At 46.5% G+C, this 21079-nt stretch overlaps 1 protein-coding gene across 1 annotated transcript in view; it reads left to right on the forward strand.

Moving 5' to 3' along the window:
• RIMKLA (ribosomal modification protein rimK like family member A) overlaps positions 1 to 15511 on the forward strand; it is a 33069-nt gene extending 17558 nt beyond the window's left edge. The window contains exons 3-5 of the mRNA XM_030327130.1: positions 3406 to 3492; positions 9096 to 9299; positions 11988 to 15511. Coding sequence (XP_030182990.1) covers positions 3406 to 3492; positions 9096 to 9299; positions 11988 to 12478 — 782 coding nt within the window. The 3' untranslated portion in view covers positions 12479 to 15511. The remainder of the gene's footprint in view (positions 1 to 3405; positions 3493 to 9095; positions 9300 to 11987) is intronic.
• The last annotated feature ends 5568 nt before the right edge of the window (positions 15512 to 21079 follow it).

The raw sequence follows: 21079 nt of genomic DNA on the forward strand, positions 1-21079 counted from the left end.
GTTACTAGAAGGTGTTAATCAAGGGGTGGCCCAATCAGACTTTAGTACTTCATACTTTGGCTAAAGTATGAAGAAGGAATCAGACAGGGGCAGAGTAGAGACAAGGTGGCAGTAGGGTTTTTAAACTGTCAAAGTGAGGGGCACCTGGGTGGTTCAGTTGGTTAAGTGTCTGGCTTGATCTCAGCTCACATCTTGAGCCCAGGGTCATGAGTTCAAGCCCCACAATGGGCTCCATACTGGATGTGAAGCCTACTTAAAAATCAGTCTGTCTATCTATCTGTCTGTCCATCCATCCGTCCAAGTGAGCAGTGATGATCTAAACTAAGGTAGCCATAGTAAGAATGAAGATATGTGAACAGATTCAGAAATTATGAAAGAGATCAAAATAACAGGCCATGATGACTGGTTGGATGTGAAGAATATACAGAGGACTCCAGAGTGACTCTGGTTTCTGGTTTGGGCAACCAGATGTGAAAGCAAACATTCACTGCAACTAGAAACACCAGGGAGGAGAAACAGGTTGGTGGGGGGCAGGGGTGGGGTGGTGAGGGGTTATCAGGCAGAGATGATTTCAGTTTGGGACACATTCTTTTTGAGGCGTCTATAGTATGAGCAAGTAAGAATACTCAGTAGGCAGGAGATAAATGGATCTGGAGCTCCTGAGAGAGGTGTAATTTAGGGAAGCGGATTTGGAAACCTTCATTAGGTTAAGTGAAGTCACAAGAATGGATGAGATTGCTTCAGGGAGAACGTATAGAATGAAGAGAGTGCTGAACTCTACACTTAAAATGGTTAACATTTTATGTATATTTTACCACAATAAAAAATAAAATTTAGTAAGAGAGGGTTCAAGAGGGAACCCTTTAGAAAATGGGTAAAGGAAGAGGAACACATATAGGAGACCAAGCAGGAGCATTTGGAGAGGTGAGGAGGGAAGGGAGAGATGCTAGATGCCAGTGGAAAGAGCATTCCAGAAAGGATGAGTGTTCTTTGGTTCTGAAAGGACAGGTGTGTTGGGTAAGTGATAGGGAGAAAAGCCCATCAAGGGTCAAGGATGAGGGAATGAATGAGAAGTGAGAAGATGAAAACCCGTCTCAGTAGCTGATGGTAGTTAAGGGATGATACAGGAGCAAGGATGGCGATTTTGTTTGTTGAAGATGGGAGAGAACTGGGCATGTTTAAAATGGCGACAGAACTAGGAACGGGGAGGCTGAAGACCCGTCAGAGAGAGCACACTTAATAGCACAAGAGCTCCGAGGAGGTGAGAGGGAGAGGGGTCTAAAGCACAGGTGCAGGGATGGCCTTGGATAAGAAGGACCCCTCTTTCACTGTTGTATACGGGAAGGAAAAAGCATAGCTAGAGACGAGTTAGATATGTCAAGGGATGTCAGGAAGTTGGGATATCCCTTTTTTTTTTTTTAAGGAGATAGAAGTTTATTAAATACACTGCAAGGGAGCGGCGGGCAGGAGAGAGACTGTCTGCAGGAGTTCCTTTCTAATAAAGTGTACTCTTCGTGAGGATGTTCCTGACTACCTACACGGCCTCACCATGGTTTTGTTTTAATCATTAACACTTTTGTAAACAAGGCAGATCTTATTAGTATGCCAGGGTATTTTGCTTTGCAAAAATTGATGAACTATAATACCACCTGTGGCAGGCAGACTACTGTCCCCCAGAGAGGCGAATGTATAGAAAATCACGGACGCTTATGAAACAATTTAGAAAGATTTTAATATACATTATTATTCATATTTTAAAAATTAAGAATTAGCGTATAGTGGAGGTAATTCAGGCTTTTTTTTTTTTTTTTTTTTAATTTTTTTTTTTTCAACGTTTATTATTTTTGGGACAAAGAGAGACAGAGCATGAACGGGCGAGGGGCAGAGAGAGAGGGAGACACAGAATCGGAAACAGGCTCCAGGCTCTGAGCCATCAGCCCAGAGCCCGACGCGGGGCTCGAACTCACGGACCGCGAGATCGTGACCTGGCTGAAGTCGGACGCTTAACCGACTGCGCCACCCAGGCGCCCCAATTCAGGCTTTTGAGTCATGCCTTAACTGGTGAGACAAATCCCCAGGCTTAGTTTCTTTGGGCATCGGCTTTCTATTGTTGTACCGCAAAGTACTAAAAACTTAGCAGCTTAAAATATCACCTGTCTAGGAGCACCTGGTGAGTTGAGCACCCAACTCTTGATTTTGGCTCAGGTCATGATCTCAGGGTTGTGAGATTGGGCCTCACGTGGGGCTCTGCCCTGGGCTTGGAGCCTGCTTGAGATTCTCTGTCTTCCTTTGCCCTGCCCCCTGCTCACGCAGCCTCTCTCTAAAAAAAAAGAGAGAGAGAGAGGGAGACATCCATTTATTATCTCACAGTTTCTGTAGGTCAGAAGTCAAGCCACAGCATAGCTGGGTTCTTGCTCAGGCCTCACCAGACTGGAATCAAGGGACAGCTGGGCTGTGGTCTCATCTGGGGTCTGGGGTCTTCCAGGCTCACTAGTTGTTGGCATTTAGTTCCTTGCAGTTGTAGGACAGAGGTGTCTACTACTTTCTTGCTGGTTATCAGCTGAGGGCTATTCTCAGCTTTTAGAAGCTGACTGCTGTCCCTGTCACATGGCCTTCTTGACAATGGCCAAGGACAATGTGCTCCTTCAAGGCCAGCAGGAGAGTCTCTCTAACTTTTCACCTTTCCTTAAAGGACTCACCTGATTATGTCAGGCCCACCATAAATCCTCCCCCTCTTTATCAACTCAAAGTAGACTATTAACCTAGTCACAGGAATATCCCATCATATTCACTGGTCCCTCCCATACCCAAGAGAGGGGATTATACAGGGCGTGTAAACCAGGGTGTGGGAATCTTAGGGCCATTTCAGAGTTCTACCTACCACAGTCATTTTCTTTCTTAATGTTTATTTTTGAGAGAGAGAGAGAGAGGGAGCATGTGCGGGGGAGGGGCAGAAAGAGAGGGAGACACAGAATCTGAGGCAGGCTCCATGTTCTGAGCTGTCAGCACGGAGCCTGACGCGGGGCTTGAACCCACGAACCGCGAGATCATGACCTGAGCCGAAGTTGGCTGCTTAACCTACCAAGCCCGCCAGGTGCCCCCTGCCATAGCCATTTTAAAGGGAAAGATACCTGCCCTGCCTATGGGATTGTTAGGAGGATCGCATGAACTAAAGCAGGTGCAGCCTTTGCCACACTGAAATACTTGAGGCGCTCCAGTTTCCTTGTGTCTCTACTCCTGCATATAGTATAGGTGCCCCATGCATGTCTGTCAGATGGAATGGGTTCGAATTGCTTTAATCGGGAACACGAGGCCTTGAAAGACATCCTACAGAAGGGGCACTGCGGGGCTGACCGCTCCCGACCATTAGCCTTACCTTCACTGACGTTTACCTTTTCTTGGCAGGTGGGCATGATGACTTTTCCAAAATGATCGATGAGGCTGAGCCCCTGGGCTACCCGGTCGTGGTGAAGAGCACACGAGGACACCGGGGTCAGTGCTGCTCCTCCTGGACTTCCGTTAGGGCCGCACCTCTGCGAGGGCAAGACCCTCATTGGGTGTCGCGGAAGCGCTGGTTTAGAGAAGCGGAGTGTCCCCTCAAGGGGCTCACAGTGTAGTCCTTCCTCTGTCCCCTCCTCTCTGTCCCCACCGTCCTTGCTTGGTCAGACCCTTCTCATCCATCCCCTGGACTCTGACTGGTCTCTCTGACTTCAGCGCCCGTGTGTCCTCTCTTCCTTGGAAGTGATTTCTCTGAAACCTCTGTTCTTGTCACTGCCTTGCTAAAAAGCCCTCCCGAGAGCCCTGTTGCCTGTTAGACAAAGCCCATATTCCGCTCTGTAGCTCCGAAGGCCCTGAAGCTTCAGCCTCCCTTTGTAGCCTTCTCTGGCCCCGTGAACCCTCATAGTCCACCGCAGACTACTTCTCATTCACCAGCTGGACCGTGCGCTGTCTTCTCTTTCCTTTGCTGGAAATGCCATCTTCCTCTGGCACCTAGGGATGCCGCCTGTAAAGGCCAGCCCTGGCTATTGTCTCTTTCCCCTCCACACCCCCGGTCTCCCTGCCTCTCTGCCAGGCAGAATTAATCATGTTTCCGTAGCACGTTGACCGTGCCTCTAACAGTACTGCGCTTTATGACAGTTACGTGTGCCTTTTCCCCCTCATTGGCTGTGAGCTGCTCAGGGTTGGGAACTCAGTCCCAGAGTCCTGCTCCGGCGCTCCATGCATAGCAGGGACTGGTGCAGCAGGTGAGCAGGTACCCCCTGATGCAACCCAGATGGCGTACTTAACTGCTCAGGGCATCTGCAGCGAGTGGAGGCACCGTGAACAGACATGTCCTGAGCAGTTCCTGGGATGTAGGGACTGGGCGGTGAAATGAACTGGATGCAGTCACTGCTGTCAGGGAGCTCCAGTGTGCAGAGAGTAGAGTTGCAGGGTAGCCTTGCAGGGTGATGGCCACTGTGGCAGGCTCATCCAGCACCCGCTTGTACCCAACAGAGGGGGACCAGCTCTGCCACGAGTAGGGTGGGCTTTGCTGGCGGGAGAGGAGACTTAGGCTGGAGTGTGCAATTCGAATTGGAGGAAGGAAGTGCAAAAACAGAAGTAGATGTGAGCAAAGCAACTCGTGGGAAACAAGGACACTGTCGAGGAGAAAGAAGAATGAGTTTGGGGGGCAGAGTGGGGCCCTCAGTGCTATTTAGATATGCTACAGTCCTGAAGTTCAACATCCCATTTCTTTTGTGCTAAAATATACAGAATTTAAAATTCAACTAATATTATTAGCCTGCAGACTGCCAAGGACTGTTCTAGCCTCTGGGGATACAGAAAGGAACAAAACAAAAACTCCTGTCCTCAGGGAGCTCATATTGTAGAAAGGTTAGAAAGACAATAAGCAGAAATTAAAATACATCGTATTGTCAAACGTTTCAAAAATTGAGATTGTAATTCACATAACAAAGAGTTCACCATTTTTTAAGTGTACAATTTAGTGGATTTTAGTACATTCACTGTTGTGTACAACCATAGCCACTATCTAATTTCAGAACATTTCCATCCCAGAAAAAAAACCCTGTATCTATTAGGGGTCAATTGCAATTGCCCTTCCCCTCGTCCCTGGCAACCACTAATCTACTTGTTGTTTCTATAGATTTGCCTGTTTCGAACATTTCATATCAATGGGATCACACCCTATGTGGTCTTTTGTGTCTGGTTCCTTTGACCTAGCATGATGTTTTCATGGGTCACCCATGTTATAGCGTGGAATAGTACTTTGTCCCTCAGTAATACTCTGTTGTATGGATAGACCACATTTTGTTTATCTGCTCACCAGTTGATGGACATTTGAGTTGTTTCCACTTTGTGGCTATTGTATATAATGCTGTGATAGACATGTGTGTAAGTTTCTATGTGAACGTATGCTTTCATTTCTCTTGGGTATCTGCCTAAGCACGGAATTGCTGGGCCAGTATGGTAACTCCATGTTTCACTTTAAAGGAACTGCCAAACTGTTTTCCACATTGGTTATGCCATTTTGCATTCCTACCAGCAGTGTATGAGGGTTCTAATTTCTCCACATCCTCCCCAACCCTTGTTTTATTCATTCATTAGTGATTAGTTGATTGATTTATTGATTGATTTTTTTGGGGGGAGTAGTAAATAAAACTTTTTGATTGTATATATTAATTTGAAAGCTTGCAGCCTGAAAAGTGAGCAGGTTTAACTCTTAGAATATACATGTATGAATGTCCTCTTTGCCTTGACAAATAAAGAAAATAGCCCCCACACTTCCACCATAAAAGCAAGCCACAAGCCAAAATACATGTTTTTCAAGCATTAGTGATGTAGAGGCCCACTTCATTTATTTTACATGTTTTTTTAAGATATGGATAAACAACATAATATCAGTTTCAGGTATGCAATGTAATGATTCAATATTTGTATATATTGCAAAATGATCGGCACAGTAAGCCCATCACCATACAGAGCTACAGAACTTTTTTTCTTATGATGAGAACTTTTAAGATTTACTCTCTTAGCAGCTAGCAAATATGAGATTTGTTTTTACTCTTGTGGTATCTTATCATGGTTTTGCTTTTTATTTCCCTAATGACTAATGATGTTGAACATCTTTTCATGTGCCTGTTGGGCATGTGTAGATCTTCTTCAGATAACTGTCTGTTCAAATCCTTTGTTCACTTTTCACTTGGACTGTTGGTCTTTTGATTGCCGTGTTAAGAGTTCATGACATACGAACATAATTGGAACAGGTTTTTTCCCTACACTGTAGCTTTTCGTTTTCACTTTGTTTTTTTTTATTTTTTTTTTTTAAATTTTTTTTTTCAACGTTTTTATTTATTTTTGGGACAGAGAGAGACAGAGCATGAACGGGGGAGGGGCAGAGAGAGAGGGAGACACAGAATCGGAAACAGGCTCCAGGCTCCGAGCCATCAGCCCAGAGCCTGATGCGGGGCTCGAACTCACGGACCGCGAGATCGTGACCTGGCTGAAGTCGGACGCTTAACCGACTGCGCCACCCAGGCGCCCCTCGTTTTCACTTTCTTGATAGTGTCCTTGAATGCACAGAAGGTTTTGATTTTGATGGAGTTAAATTTGTTTATTTTTTTTTCCTTGGGTGACTTGTGCTTTTAGATGTCATTTTCTGGTTGCTTAATCCAAGGTCACATAGATTGACACCGGTGTTTCCTTCTAAGAGTTTAATAGTTTTCACTCTTACAAATGGGTCTTTGATCCATTTTGAGCTAATTATGTATATGGTGTGACAAAGAAGTCCAGCTTCCTTCTTTTGCATGTGGATATCCAATTTCCCCAGTATTACTTGTTGAAGACTATTCTTTCCCCCATTGGATGCTTTTGTAACTCTTGTCAAATATCACCTGACCATTGTGGGCTCTCAGTCCTACTCTATTGATCCCTATATCTTTTTATGCAAGACCACACTGTCTTCATTACTGTAACTTTGTAGTAAGTTTTCAATTGGGAAGTGTGGGTCCTCCAACTTTGTCCTTTTTTTTTCCCTCAAGATTGTGTTGGATATTTGGGATCCCTTGCATTTCCATATGAATTTTAGGATCAGCTTGTCAACTTCTGCAAAAAAAGAAGTTGGACTTTTAGTGGGGACTGCATTGAATCTGTAGATCAATTTGAGGAGTGTTACCATCATAACAGTATTAAGTCCACTGGTCCCTGAACATGGGATGTCTCTCCATTTATTCAGATCTTTTTCTCAAAAATGTTTTATAGTTTTCAGTGATACGTCTTCTACTTTTTTGGTTGAGTTTATTTTTTTTTTTATTTTTTTTTAACGTTTATTTATTTTTGAGACAGAGAGAGACAGAGCATGAACAGGGGAGGGGCAGAGAGAGAGGGAGACACAGAATCTGAAACAGGCTTCAGGCTCTGAGCTGTCAGCACAGAGCCCGACGCGGGGCTCGAGCTCACGGACCGTGAGATCATGACCTGAGCCGAAGTCGGACGCTTAACCGACTGAGCCACCCAGGCGCCCCTGGTTGAGTTTATTTCTAAATTTTTTGTTCCTTTTGATGCTATGGAATTGTGTTCTTAATTTAATTTTCAGGTTGTTCCCTGCTAGTGTAATATATAGTATCTTAAGGGAAATGGGTTGGGAGTAAACAAATTATAGCAGCTATTAAACTTTAGTATGTGGAAATAAATCTGAAGAAGGCAGTGGGATGGTACAGGCTGTGCCCTTGAGAAAGTTACTAATCTTGTAGACCTTTATTTCGCTCTACTGTAAAACAAAAATAACTATCCTGTTCTAATGGCTTCATAGGGCTAGTATGAAGTGTAAATGAAATAATAAAAAAAACAGGGTTTGGCACATGGTAGATAATTAACTAATCTTAGTCCTCTTTCCCACCCCCTCCCCCTTTTTGCTCTGTGCCTAAAAACTAACTGCAGGGTAAGCCCCATACTGGAACCTGCCAGCAACCAAGGAACCAAGTCGCTGTATCTAGCCCCCATTTCTGCTGAAAATCCTAATGTCCAGGGAACCCCCAGTGCCTCTAATTGAATCCCAGCCATCTAGTGTCAGTTGCCAGATCTCCTGGTGCCAAATGTGCAGTGATGGAGACGTGTGTTGGAGGTTACTTCTCAGTCTCCTAAGCCACTAGGGCCTGAGATCCATCATCACTCTTTTTATTAAGATTTCAGAAGGGTCCCAGTCCTTTTAAGGTGGTTACACACCTCCTAGGAAAACCGTGTCTTCTTTTCCCATATTTGCTAACAAGAAGGCTCAGACTGGGTATGCTCATGTCAGATTTGCAGACATCAGAATCTCTTGCTCAGATTTGTTGGCTAGTATGCAGATGGAAAGCAGGTGCCGAATAATTGTAAAAGCAGTGATGATTCAAGCAGAAAATAAAGAATTGGGAGTCAAGAAGGAATGCTTTCCCTAGACAGCAGAAGTATAGATCATTCCATCTAGGATTGAACAGGTATAGCCAAGTAAGAAACTTCCTATGTTTAAAGGGAGGAGGGAGTCTGTCAGTGGCTTCTTCTTTGAACTCCCATGGCATTTTGCATAGACCTCTTTTAATGCTATATCATGCTGTGTTGTAGTTACCTTTTGCGGGTCTCTCTCCGTCTAGACTTGGAATTCCTCTGAAGTGTGTTTAGTTAATTGTGTTCTGTAAGCGTGGATTGGCACCTGCCTTGTGCCTCGAGCCCAGTGTAAGTTTTGGAGATTAAATAAATGGGGTTAGAGATGGACCCTGCCTAATCAGCATCCTGGGGTGATTGGAGATGCTAACTGCTTTTGGAACTGAATTGACTAGATCCTTAGGATTCTATGTTGGCCTCTTCTCTGTGTCTCTGGAATACATTATTGTTTCATCTTAAAAAAAGAGTTGTTGAGGGAGAGGGACCTGAGTAAAACCAAGAGAAAATAAGGTTCAGTGGCCATTTGATAAGAAGCTCGAGTCTGGTCAGGAAACAGAAGGGGCCAAGGTAAGGCAAGTTTGGGAAGAATTGACAACTGTATGGGCCAGGGAGATGGGAGGGCAAGGACAGGACTCAGAGGCTTCTGTAACTACTCTTACTCTGTGTCTTTCTTCTTAAAGGAAAAGCTGTTTTTCTTGCAAGAGATAAACATCACCTCTCAGACATCTGCCATCTGATCCGCCATGATGTGCCCTACCTGTTCCAGAAGTATGTGAAGGAGTCACATGGCAAAGACATCCGGGTGGTGGTGGTCGGGGGCCGGGTGATAGGCTCTATGCTCCGCTGCTCCACAGACGGACGGATGCAAAGCAACTGCTCTCTCGGTAAGGTATAAAAGCTCACAGTCAGTGTGTCAGTCACGGGAGGCCACCGGGATTTTTATTAGGATGTGTGCACCCATTCAGTAAATGTGGATGGATCCCTCCTATCTTGTCAAATGCTCTGCTAGCCGCCAGGATCACAGAGAAGAGTTAGAAACAAGCCCTTGCCACAGCGAGCAGTCCAGGAGAAGAATGGACAGGTGTAAGTGCTGTGATAGAGGTCAGGCCAGGGGTATCACGACACTGAGGTTGAACCCTATCTGGGAGGTGTTGGGACTCAGTCAGGTTTAGTGTAAGGGGTGACAGGGGGATCCGTGTTTGAGAAAAACCCTGGGTAGGGGAGGGATCGAAGGCATAAGGCAGGAAGCAGGAAGATGAGTTCAGAAGATTTTACAGTAGCTCAGGCAAGAAATAATGAGGGTCTACACTAATGCAAGACAGGAGGAGAGTGATTCTGCTTTTACATTGTAATTGAAAATTGTGTTTTTCTTTTTATTAAAAATTTTTTTTTTAACATTTATTTATTTCTGAGACAGAGAGAGACAGAGCATGAACAGGGGAGGGGCAGAGAGAGAGGGAGACACAGAATCCGAAATGGGCTCCAGGCTCCAAGCTGTCAGCACAGAGCCCGATGCGGGGCTCGAACTCACGGACCGTGAGATCATGACCTGAGCCGAAGTCGGACGCTCAACCGACTGAGCCACCCAGGCGCCCGAAAATTGTGTTTTTCTTATATGTATGATACTATTAGCTGCAGTTTATGTTTGGGTCAAACGCATAACCCCATCCCATGAACCTATTGTTTTTGTGGGTTTTTTTCTTAATGTTTTTATTTACTTTTGAGAGAGAGAGAGCGAGCATGTGCAAGTGCTAGCGGGGAAGGGACAGAGAGAGAAGGGGACAGAGGATCTGAAGCAGGTTCCACCCTGACAGCACAGAGCCTGATGCGGGGCTCGAACTCACCAACTGTGACATCGTGACTTGAACCCAAGTCGGGTGCTTAACTGACCGAGCCACCCAGGTGCCTTCCGTGAACCTGTTGTTAATCTTGTTTTCTGTTATGGTGAATGGAGATGTTCCAGGAGGGATGTAAATTTTTGTCCCCATCAAAGAAAGCTCTCGTCACCCTCATTGAATGAATGTGTGTGTTGAAAGAAACAACAACAAAAAACAACTATGGTTATTTCTTAAATGGCCCAGTGAGTGTACCAAGGCTAGTGATTAAGAAAGAGGCCGAGACACAGATTCGGTCCTTCATTAATACTGGTTGAGCAGCCACCGACGACTCTGTGAGTATAGCGATCAGCCGGGGAGCCCCTGCTCTGGAACAGCTTACGGATCCATGAAGGAGAAGACACGAAAGCACATCATTGCAAGACACTGTGATGAAATGCTGTGAGGGGGGCAGATGCTAGGCTCAGGCTGACACAGTGCTAAGTACCCAGCATGCTGTCCCATCTCATTTTCGTTTGTGGTACCACCACAGTGAGCCTCGTGGATGATGCTGTCTTTTTTAGTCACCTTACAAAATCCCTTCTTTAACTAGGAACCACACAGTTTTGTCATTTACCCATGTTACTGAGCTAGTCTAAAACTCTTTTATAGCCTTTTCCTTCTATAACCTAACAGGTGGGGAGGGGACAGTGTTAAGGTAAAGACGTTAGTTGTTGGACCTGAAACACAAGTCTTAAGTCTTTCCGGGGAGACTATTAAACCTGAGGTCTTAGCTTTGTGGTACGTAAGGGCAGTCAGACTCTGTGTGTCTTTGGTATAGGATTTTGTCTCATAAGCCTTTCCGTCTCCCTCTTCCTAAGACATAATGTTAATTTTGCTTTTTCTATACGAAAGGAACACATTCTCGATGTAGAAAATTGGTAAGTATGGCAAAGTCAAATGAAAAAAGATGTCTGTCATTAATCCCACTCCCTAGACACAGCCATTGTTAACATTTTCTTATCATTATTTCCAACAACATCTATTTTATTTATTTATTTGGAGAGAGAGAGAGAGCACGCATGCACAGGGGAGGGAGGGAGGGAGAGAAAGAATCCCAAGTAGGCCCTGTGCCGTGAGCACGGAGCCCGACATAGGGCCCATTCTTACAACTGACCTTGAGGTCACGACCTGAACTGAAACCAAGAGTCAGATACTTAGCTGACTGAGCCACCCAGGTGGCCCCAACCAACAATATCTCTTTGCACACTTGTGGTCATACTGCACAGTCTTCAGTCCTTTCACGTGTTTTTCCAAAGGATCACAAGCTCTCTACAAGCATTATTATTAATGATTCTAAAATATGCTGCTTTCCTCCATTAGGAGATATTTGTAGCTTTTCATTTATTTATCAACAAATATTTAGTGAGTGCCTACTATGTACAAGTATTTCAGTTTTCCAGGATTTTAAATAACTCTACCATCCATTTTGTGCAAAAAGCTTTTTTCCATTATGTAAGATTATTTCCTTAGTGGTAGGATGAGTGGGTCTGAGGAAATAAACATTTTAAAAACTCTTAGATAAGACATGACCCTGTTGTTTTCCCAAAGGGTGTCCTGATTTCTGAACAGACCTTCTGTGAGTGATGACAACGCCCGTCTCACTGCCCCTCCTTGGCATTCCCCATCTCTTCTTTGAAGGGTTATTGTGTCCTCGGTGTCTGATGTCACCATTATGTCACTGTGCTTTCCCCACAGGCGGTGTGGGTGTCATGTGCCCGCTGACAGAACAAGGCAAGCAGTTGGCTATTCAGGTGTCCAACATCCTGGGCATGGACTTCTGTGGCATTGATCTCCTCATCATGGACGATGGCTCCTTTGTGGTGTGTGAGGCAAACGCCAACGTCGGCTTCTTAGCCTTCGACCAGGCATGCAATTTAGATGTGGGTGGCATCATCGCGGACTATACCATGTCCTTGCTGCCCAATAGGCAGACTGGCAAGATGGCTGTCCTCCCGGGACTGTCCAGTCCCAGGGAGAAGAAAGAGCCAGATGGCTGCACTTCAGCTCAGGGAGTTGCAGAGAGCGTCTACGCCATCAACAATGGGTCTACCTCTAGTGAGAGTGAGCCTGAACTGGGAGAGATCCGGGATTCCTCAGTGAGCACAGCGGGGGCCCCGCCCCCCATGCTGCCTGAACCTGGCTACAACATTAACAACAGGATTGCTTCAGAATTAAAACTTAAGTGAATTCCTGCTTTTTGGGCAGCAATTAAACCAAATCCTACTGCTTCCCTATAGTTTTGAGTGAATAAAATCTGGACTAATGTGATTTCATTTGCACAGAAACTAGAAATCCCATCTGGGCACTCAGCATTCTTTCTAACGATGATTTAAGCAAACGGCTTAGCTTTGTGGTTTTTACAAAGACTAACCTAAAGACACTCACCACGAGCAACATCCCGACTGATCAACTTGAGACCGACGTCTGCTGCGAGCACTTGGATATACGGCTGACTTTTAAGGCGCTGACTCTGTCCTGCTGCTTCTGGCTGTGATCAGCAGAGCCCATTAACCCAGAACGGCCCCTGGAAATACTGTACTCAGAAGCCCCACTGGACGGAGGCGGGTGCAGAAGAGACCGAATGTGACTGCGGTTATGTGCTCTTCGTTAAGTGTGTGTGTGATGTGTGGAGAATACACAGTCCAAACGCTATGAGAGGATCGATCTCTGCTCCCCGTCAATCACCATCTTGGCCATATTTCTCTGACACTCAGGATATGGTGTTTTAGGGAGCTTCCTCATTAGCAGTGAAGCACTTTGTAGAAAGTTCGAGATTGAACGTTCTTTGACTTCACTGGTTGGCAGATATCCTGCTGCGTAACTGGGGCTTTCTACAAATTGCTTTGCCGCTCCGAATTTATAGACCCTGCTTCAACTAATGCCAGCCCCAGCAGCCTCTTGCACCTTTGCTGCCTTTGGCCTCAGCTGGAAATGCACTTCAACGAGCTAGTGGCCACACACTTTATTTCTTATGCGTGCACTAGAATTGAACACCATGAACTTTCTTGTCAATGGACTCTGTTCGTTTGTCATCCAGAAGCCGGTGGGTTTTTATCATAGAAGCTACTGGAAGATAATCATTTTCCCTCTTCTCTCCTAAAACTTTGTGTACTGCTTAGCTGTAGGAGGTTTTCTTGTACGTGTTGGTGTTGTGGGCCTGTTGGGTAGATTGAGCCATTGGAAACACACTCTAATCCCCTTGACCTTCTAGTCCTATCCAGGTTTCAGAGACCTGTCCTTACCACTTTCCACACTGGGGAGACTCAGGTATTAGGAATTGCCCATTGCACATTTTGGGGGAGGACGGTGTTGGATAATATAGACGGGACACCAAGTGCTTTTCATTTTAACTCTTTAAGCAGTAGATGATGATCCTTCCCTTGGGAGAAATCATGGAGATAGAGTTTTCCATTTCTGCTCATATGAAGTATGATGAGAATGAGCAAGGCTCCCTCTTTAACCAAATACGCTAAAACGTAAGCCCTCAAGAGTTACCATAACCTATTATTTCCTCGAGAGATCGTACTCTGGAGCTGTGATGTTACATATGCCAAGAACACATAGACTTCCTCTTTGGAATGATTTCTGAAGCCATGCAAGGTAAGAGGCCTCCCAGCCTTACAGTGAGACCTCGTTTTTCACACCACCCCTACCCGAGAGGTAGTCCCAAGCTCCATCCACCCGTTTTATTTATCAGACTTATCTTCTAATGCTCTTTGGCTCTTAAAAAAAAAAAAAATCATTCCTCAAAACATAAATCTACCCATAAAGGACAAAGACCTACCAACACTGAGGAAGCTCACAAGTGGACAGTTTCCAAGGAAGGCTCTAGAAATAGTCTGACTTAAGGTCAGCTTCACTGGACTAAACATCCATCTTCCCAAGGTGACTAGTTTGAAGGCAGCAACACCCATTTGGGTGTATAAATTCCTGGACTTAATTCTGCTGTAAATGTAAAAATGTGTATAAAGCCAACACTGTCACATTTTTTCACAACACATCTAAGTAGCAATTGGCTTTTAAAATATTGTGGCTAAAAGCACATCTCACCAAGTAGTTCTTAGACAACTGAAAAACGTTTGGCTCCATGATATGGAGATAATGCACTACACCATTGTAGTCTAAATGCAGTCCAACGTAGGGTGCATGCCACTCAGTTGTAACTCTAGTAAATTGTACGGTTGACGGATGATAACGCTTCACCTTTATACAGGTTACGACATTTACCTTATCTTTACCACTCAGGGTGGGTTTAGGAGGACAGTTCTAGGTCTGTTCTTGTTGAATTGTCCAAATGCTTTCTACGTAAACATCTGAACTGAGTGATGACCTTCTGGAAGCTGCATTCACTCATTCCCACTGTTCAGTGTAAGCCCAATCTCCCCACTTTATCTCAAAGGATATTAGCGGGCCCTGTGCTAAGCAGAGCAGCTAGAGGGTGCTTCCGGATTTGTCAAAGGGGGCTCATCTTCCAGCTGCTAGTGACATCTATAGTCATTGGCACCATTGCTTTTTGGCCCAGCCTAGAAGCAGAGAAAGCTGGGTCACACCCAACTCATAGCTCCCCTCCAGGATTTCCCTACTGGCCGTGGGCCCTGTGAGCTCGTCATGCGTCTGGGCCACGCTTGTTTACACCTGCCGACCAGACCTGCTGGAAGGAACGTGGGGCTCAGAGCCAGATCCCGGTTTGGCTCTCCCCTTAAATAGCTCACCTAACCTTGTGCAGTCAGGTGGAGTCTGGCCCCATTTTTCCATTCTGATAGGGGAGATGCCTACTCTGTTTACCTCTTGGGGTGCTTTGAGGTTGAACGCGAGTTAATTAATGAGACTTGCATCATGTGGGAGGTGGTAGAAGAATACCTCCCACATCTGGTTTAGTAAGTTTCTCCTCACCCCTCCCCTGAGGGGTTAAGAAAGAAAGAGGCCACGAATTCTTGGCATCAGCACATTAAAGAGTGTCAGGGGAACCTGAAAAGGATGCAGCTTCTCAGAGGCTTCACCGCCTGAAAGAAGGAAGGCTCTCCGGTACTCAAACAGCCTTCTGGATGTATCGTATATAACCGGAAACTCCTGACTCTCCGATATCACTAACGTCTTCCTTGTGTAACATAAATTGCAGTGTCTGTATACCGGTCTTCCCATTATCTTGAAACTGGTCGAAACTTGAATGCCAATAGCTCAGTCACTGCAGAATATATATGATCCTGCCTTGGGAAAAATGTCTTCATGCTATCTGTCTGATTGCTGAGGGGCATGGGGTTGCCAGAACGTGGGTTTGGGCCTTTTAGGTCTTTAAAATCCGATAAAATCCTAAGCTCTTACTGTCACCGTTGCAGACTCCCTGCACCCAGCTCAGAGGGGATTCTGTGACAGTTGGGGGCGGGGCAGGAGGAAAGGGAAGGAGAAGGTCTTGGATACTTTTGTGACATTTCAGGGGAAGAAATAAGAAATTGGATCATTTGGAATTCCAGGGGGAAAGAGGAAGAAGTGGCTCTTCTGTGGATTGTTTTAAGGAAAGAATCACGCACACGTATTCATTAGAAGTAGGGGTCTTTGAAACCCTTCTGTAGAAAGAAAATGAGATGCACGATTCTCATGAACCCTGAGGAAGTGGAGAGACATCCCCTAGCGCTTTATGTCCTGATGAATGTTGGTCTAAGGATGATGCAAAATCATCATCTGGAGATTGAAGCAGCTCACCGGGGGTTCCAGGATCCCCCTAGTAACAGCTTGGCCCTTCTGAAGTTAATGAACAAATGCCACGTGCAGGCAAGCTTAGAGCCAAAGCTCTCGAGGTGGTCTAAGGAGCCGGGTCAGACCGATCCAAAGGCAGTAAACAGGCCACTTCAGCTTAATACTTTCCTTTGCACCTGGAGGTGAGGCTACTATTTGCTGTAAGTCTATGCAGATGTTCGGGGAAGAGTCCTGACAACGGTCATCTTTGTCCCTGTCCCTGAAGTTAGTGTTGTTCCATCTGTTGCTGCAGCCCAGCAGCAAGCCTGGTCCTATTTTTGCCTCTGAGACTCAAGATCATGACTTTAAAATGTTTCTACCTGGAGAACCCCCATCTCAGGAATATGTTGTTTGAATACTTTCTTAAACTATATTATGCTTCCGTTCCAAGCCTACAGTCAGACGCTGCAGCCCTCCCTTCCAAATGAAAATTTTTTTCCTTCAAGCTCTTCCGTTTCTTCTGGTGTGGCTCCTGTGCCCACGTGTGGCACTTTTCTGGGCCCTTGTGCCGGCATCCCAACCCTGTCTGGTAGTCTCACTGTGCCATTTCGGGTTCACTGTGGCTTCGAGGCAATACTGGGAAAGTCACCCATGAAGCCAGATTTGAGGACACAGGAACAACAGCGCTTTGGACACCAGTTCGGTTCCCCATTTTATAGATGGAGGATCTGAATCCCAGAGGCTGAGATCATTTAGCGAGTCAGCCACAGGGCTGGGACCTGGGCCGTCCGATTCCCCATTCTGGTTTAGCATGCTGCCAGAGGTGGCTCTGTTCTTCCCTGGCGCCTAGCCCTTGCTCCCGTCCTGGGCTCACCCTCTGCCCTTTTCCCTGCTGAGCCTCTGCTCGGGATTAACGTGGTGTTGATGTGCCAGCTCTGAAGCGTTCGGCTCTTGGATGGCTTGTAAATGAGAGCCCCAGAGGTGTATATGAGATTTCCATGGTGCAAGCTGGCCTATGGCCCGAGCCTTCAGACCGGCTAAGACCATTTAGCCCCGCCCCACACCATCCGTGAGAGAAAGGGAAGGTCCCGGCTGAGCTGGCCGAAGGCTCCCTCGGCCCCAGTTTGGCTGATGTTTCCCCATTGCGGAATTTCTTGGATTTGTAGAGGCTTTTATGGGCCTCCGTGGAAGCCAAGGGCTTGAAGGGCCCGTATTTCTCCCATCAGGCACCCCTGCAGGGGCATCCTGATGGACGCACACGCTCCAGCTACAGCCAGCCACAAAGTCAAAAGTTCGCTCCCACTTGGTGCTTCAGCTACATGGCGCACCCGCCTGCAGCCAGCCACTGGGCCGGATCCCTCCCTGTTGTAGCCCTCGTGTCAGCTGAGGACCACCTACCCCTCGAGATCCAGACAAGCCTGATAACTGGGCCTTCAGATGTCTGCGATTTCTAAGGCGCTTACATTGTGGCAGCCACAGCTGACTCCAGACTTCTGCTACCTCATTTTAAGCAATGATGGAGTCTCATCCCTGCAGTGCATCAGCTGACACGAAGCTCGGTTCTGTCCATTTTCACACAACAAAATTCAAATGAGCCAGTGTGTGTGTGTGTGTGTGTGTGTGTGTGTGTGCGTGTGCGCGCGCGTGCATGCGCATGCGTGTATGAGCACCTGTGTGCTTATGTATCTTTCAAAGATGTGAGAGGAAAGGACATTGCAGCATCGCAGACAGGGCACTCCCATTCATTAAATGTTCTTTTGATACGCTACAGAGGAACCCATAACCTTCCACCCCACAAGTACCTGTCTCCCTTCTTGGGACAGACCCAATTCATTTACATTCTCTTGTACAGCAGCATAGCCAGTCCTTTCCTTAATTTGATTCCTGCCAATGCCATTACCTTTAAGGTTTCCCCTTCTCTAACAGGTGGCTTATTTAAAAACAATTTTTTTTAATGTTTATTCATTTATTTTGCGAGAGAGAAAGAGTTTGAGCAGGGGAAGGGCAGAGAGAGAGGGAGAGAGAATCCAAAGCAGGCTCCATGCTGTCAGCACAGAGCCCGATGCAGGGCTCGAACTCATGAACCGTGATATCATGACCTGAGCTGAAACCAGGAGCCAGCCACTTAACTGACGGAGCCACGTGGGTGCCCCACCAGTGGCTTGTTAAAGGTATTTTCCTAAACAAAGATGTCTCCCTCCTCAAGAGAAACTCGAGTGTCATCTCCCAAGGTGATATTTCATTCCCACTATGCTAGCCAGGCATCACCACGACTGGCTGTCAGGATCGTCACGCTTTATGGAAGGCAGCACGAACTCACGTCCGTGGCGCCAGTTTGAGTTAGACATCCCCAGTTCAAATCCTGACTTGATAACTTCTAGCATGGGAGACCTCGGGAAAGTCACTTAATCTTGCCAAACCTTTGTTTCTCTACCTATAAACGTGATAAATAAACACAATCTTGAGTGTGGAGCACTTGACCACATGCCTAGCCTTCAGCAGCTTCCTTTCCTCTTGCTTCCTCCACCGTCAGCAGTCACAAACAGCTCCTGGCGGTGACCGTGGCTCTGTGCCAGGAGATAAAAGCTGGCAGACAGCAGCTTTCCAGCTGGGAGGGTGAGGAGGGCCGGCAGCTGCTCAAGCATGCCGTGGCTTAGGCTTAATAATTGGAAGGCCCCCTCCATGCTTGAGATGATGCTATAGTGTAAGATGTAGGTGGTGTATTTGGCTTAGGCTTGTATTTGAAGGAAAGGCTGCCTCGGACAACTGGGAGGCTGGAAAGCTGCTGAGCAGCCTGACCTTGGATGATTTAGCACCTGGTTTCCTTGGCTTTTCCTGTATTAGGTTTGCTGGCCTTACATCAAATGGAGGGAGGAGGTGCCAGAGACTTGAATGAAATCTGTCAAACAGAGGGTGAGGGGAGTGCAGAAGGCCAGGGTGGCGCAGGGCACTCCGATACCCCAACGGCACCATCTGGACTTGGCAGGGATGACAGCCCTGAGATCAGATGGGGAAGCAGCCGATACAGTGGCTAAAGTCCCGCTGGCCTGGGCCTGTCCTGAATGAGACTCCCATACTCTCCTGTCTACAAGGAACGCTCGTCTCCTGAAAGGGGAGCTGGGGCTCTCGAGCCCTCTGCTGAACTAACAAAGGTCTCTGTGAAGACAGGATCGGGCAGGTCGCTGGTTCCTTTCAGTCCCACCCGGAAGTCCCCCAGAGTGCCAGCGGTGTGCTGGAGCCGGCCCGTAGTGGCCCATGAGAGGAATTTGGAGAGCTGGTTTTTAAACACGGCCATCATTAAACATTAAATTCTATAAACCTACAATTAAAGTATATTAAAAACATAGGTGATAAGTACTCAAAACTCATCACTTCCTAATTATTTTACTACATTTTGCCATTCTCGATGCTCTTGAGGTTACGCTGTCCGTTGTATCTGTGCGGTGGAAACGCCATGTAACGAATGGCGAGCTGCTTGCGCGTCTCTTCAAACGCCCCCCATTCAGGGACATCACTTTGGCCACTTGAAATCAGCCGTGGTAGGATATGTTCACCACAGAGATGCATATCCAGTCGTTCCCCCCGGAGGGCTGGTTGTTCAACATTTGTCAGTACACCACTGCCATGGGGTGACGGAGAAAGAAACTGAGCCACGTAAGCATTGGCACGCCTGACCCCAGGGAGGTGGCCTGTGTGATGTATTTCTCAGAAGCGAGTGTGCTGGTCTACTGTGCAGAGCTGGCAAAGGAAAACACTCGAAAACGCTGCTTCTCCGCCTGTTTTGTCTTGCCTCTGTTTGTCACACGTGAGCAAGGTGTTTAGTTTGCTCCTAAACTGAACGGAGTCATGTGTAGGTTCTGTCTCACTGTGGGCTGTGCTTCAGTTCCCTCCAGGAAAGTGCGTTCGGTTCCTCCACCCTAATTGGCAAACTGGAAAATGTGCTATAAGGGACGTACCTTAACTAGGCACCAAAGGAGCTCATTTCCAAGTGGTTTCTACAGCAATAACAATGTTAACTTCTCCGACAGGGAAGAAATCATTCCTAAATGATTGTTTTGCTGTCTTTGCTTTTTATTAAAATTAGTACTGTGGGACAAAATGCCTTGTCTGCCTTTGTTCTCCAAACCCTGTGCCTTTTTCAGTGAGAACCACATGCTGAATCTACATTTTATTATTTTCATATCATAAAAGGAGGGAAAAAGCGTCACAAAAACTTCATCCCATTCACTGGCACACCAGCTGCATTCTGAAAAACCGTAATTTTCCTTTCAAGTGCCGAGTGTCATCTGAGTTGTAACACTGCCAACTCTCAACCGTCAAAATGATGGAGGAAAATACTAATGCAGATGGTGGGAGCTTGTCATGGGCCTGCTCCGTGCGTTCTCCTGGGCTATTTGAACTAAGACTCAAACAGCAAGAAAGGGCCGAAAGCCATTAACGACGGATGGCCGCGTGGTGCAGTCAGGGTCACGGGGGACTGAAAGGATCTGTGTACCCATCTGAAGAATGCTCCCGGGTCAGGCTGAGCTGGCGGGACCTGTGTCCGCATAACGCTTCGCAGGGCTTCCTGGCAGAAAACTGCGATCTGACCTTGAACTCACCGTGGTCAGCACCAGGCCTGAGGCTCCTGAACTTAGGCTGTTCCTCAGTTTGTGAGGGGGAGGGAGCCCAGCCTGAGGCAAGAGAGTGGCTCCATTGTTGCAGCCAGGGATGATTTGGGCATCGCTACTGTCATACCACTCATGTGCTTCAAACCACATACTGGGGAATGTGACCATGTTTCTTTTTATTTTATATGAACATCTTTGAAGGACACAAAAGCAAAGAGTTTAGGAAACCACCCAGATTTTAAATTATCAAACTTTTCTATTTTTACTGCATCTACTCATTTCTTTTCCTTAATTAAGCATTTAATACAAATCCCACACACCACATCTTTTCTCCTCTGCATTCTTCAGCATGTATCTCTTTTTTTTAAAATTTTTTTTTTCAACGTTTATTTATTTTTGGGACAGAGAGAGACAGAGCATGAACGGGGGAGGGGCAGAGAGAGAGGGAGACACAGAATCGGAAACAGGCTCCAGGCTCTGAGCCATCAGCCCAGAGCCTGACGC

Source organism: Lynx canadensis, chromosome C1, assembly GCF_007474595.2.
Source record: "Lynx canadensis isolate LIC74 chromosome C1, mLynCan4.pri.v2, whole genome shotgun sequence".
Taxonomy (NCBI): domain Eukaryota; kingdom Metazoa; phylum Chordata; class Mammalia; order Carnivora; family Felidae; genus Lynx; species Lynx canadensis.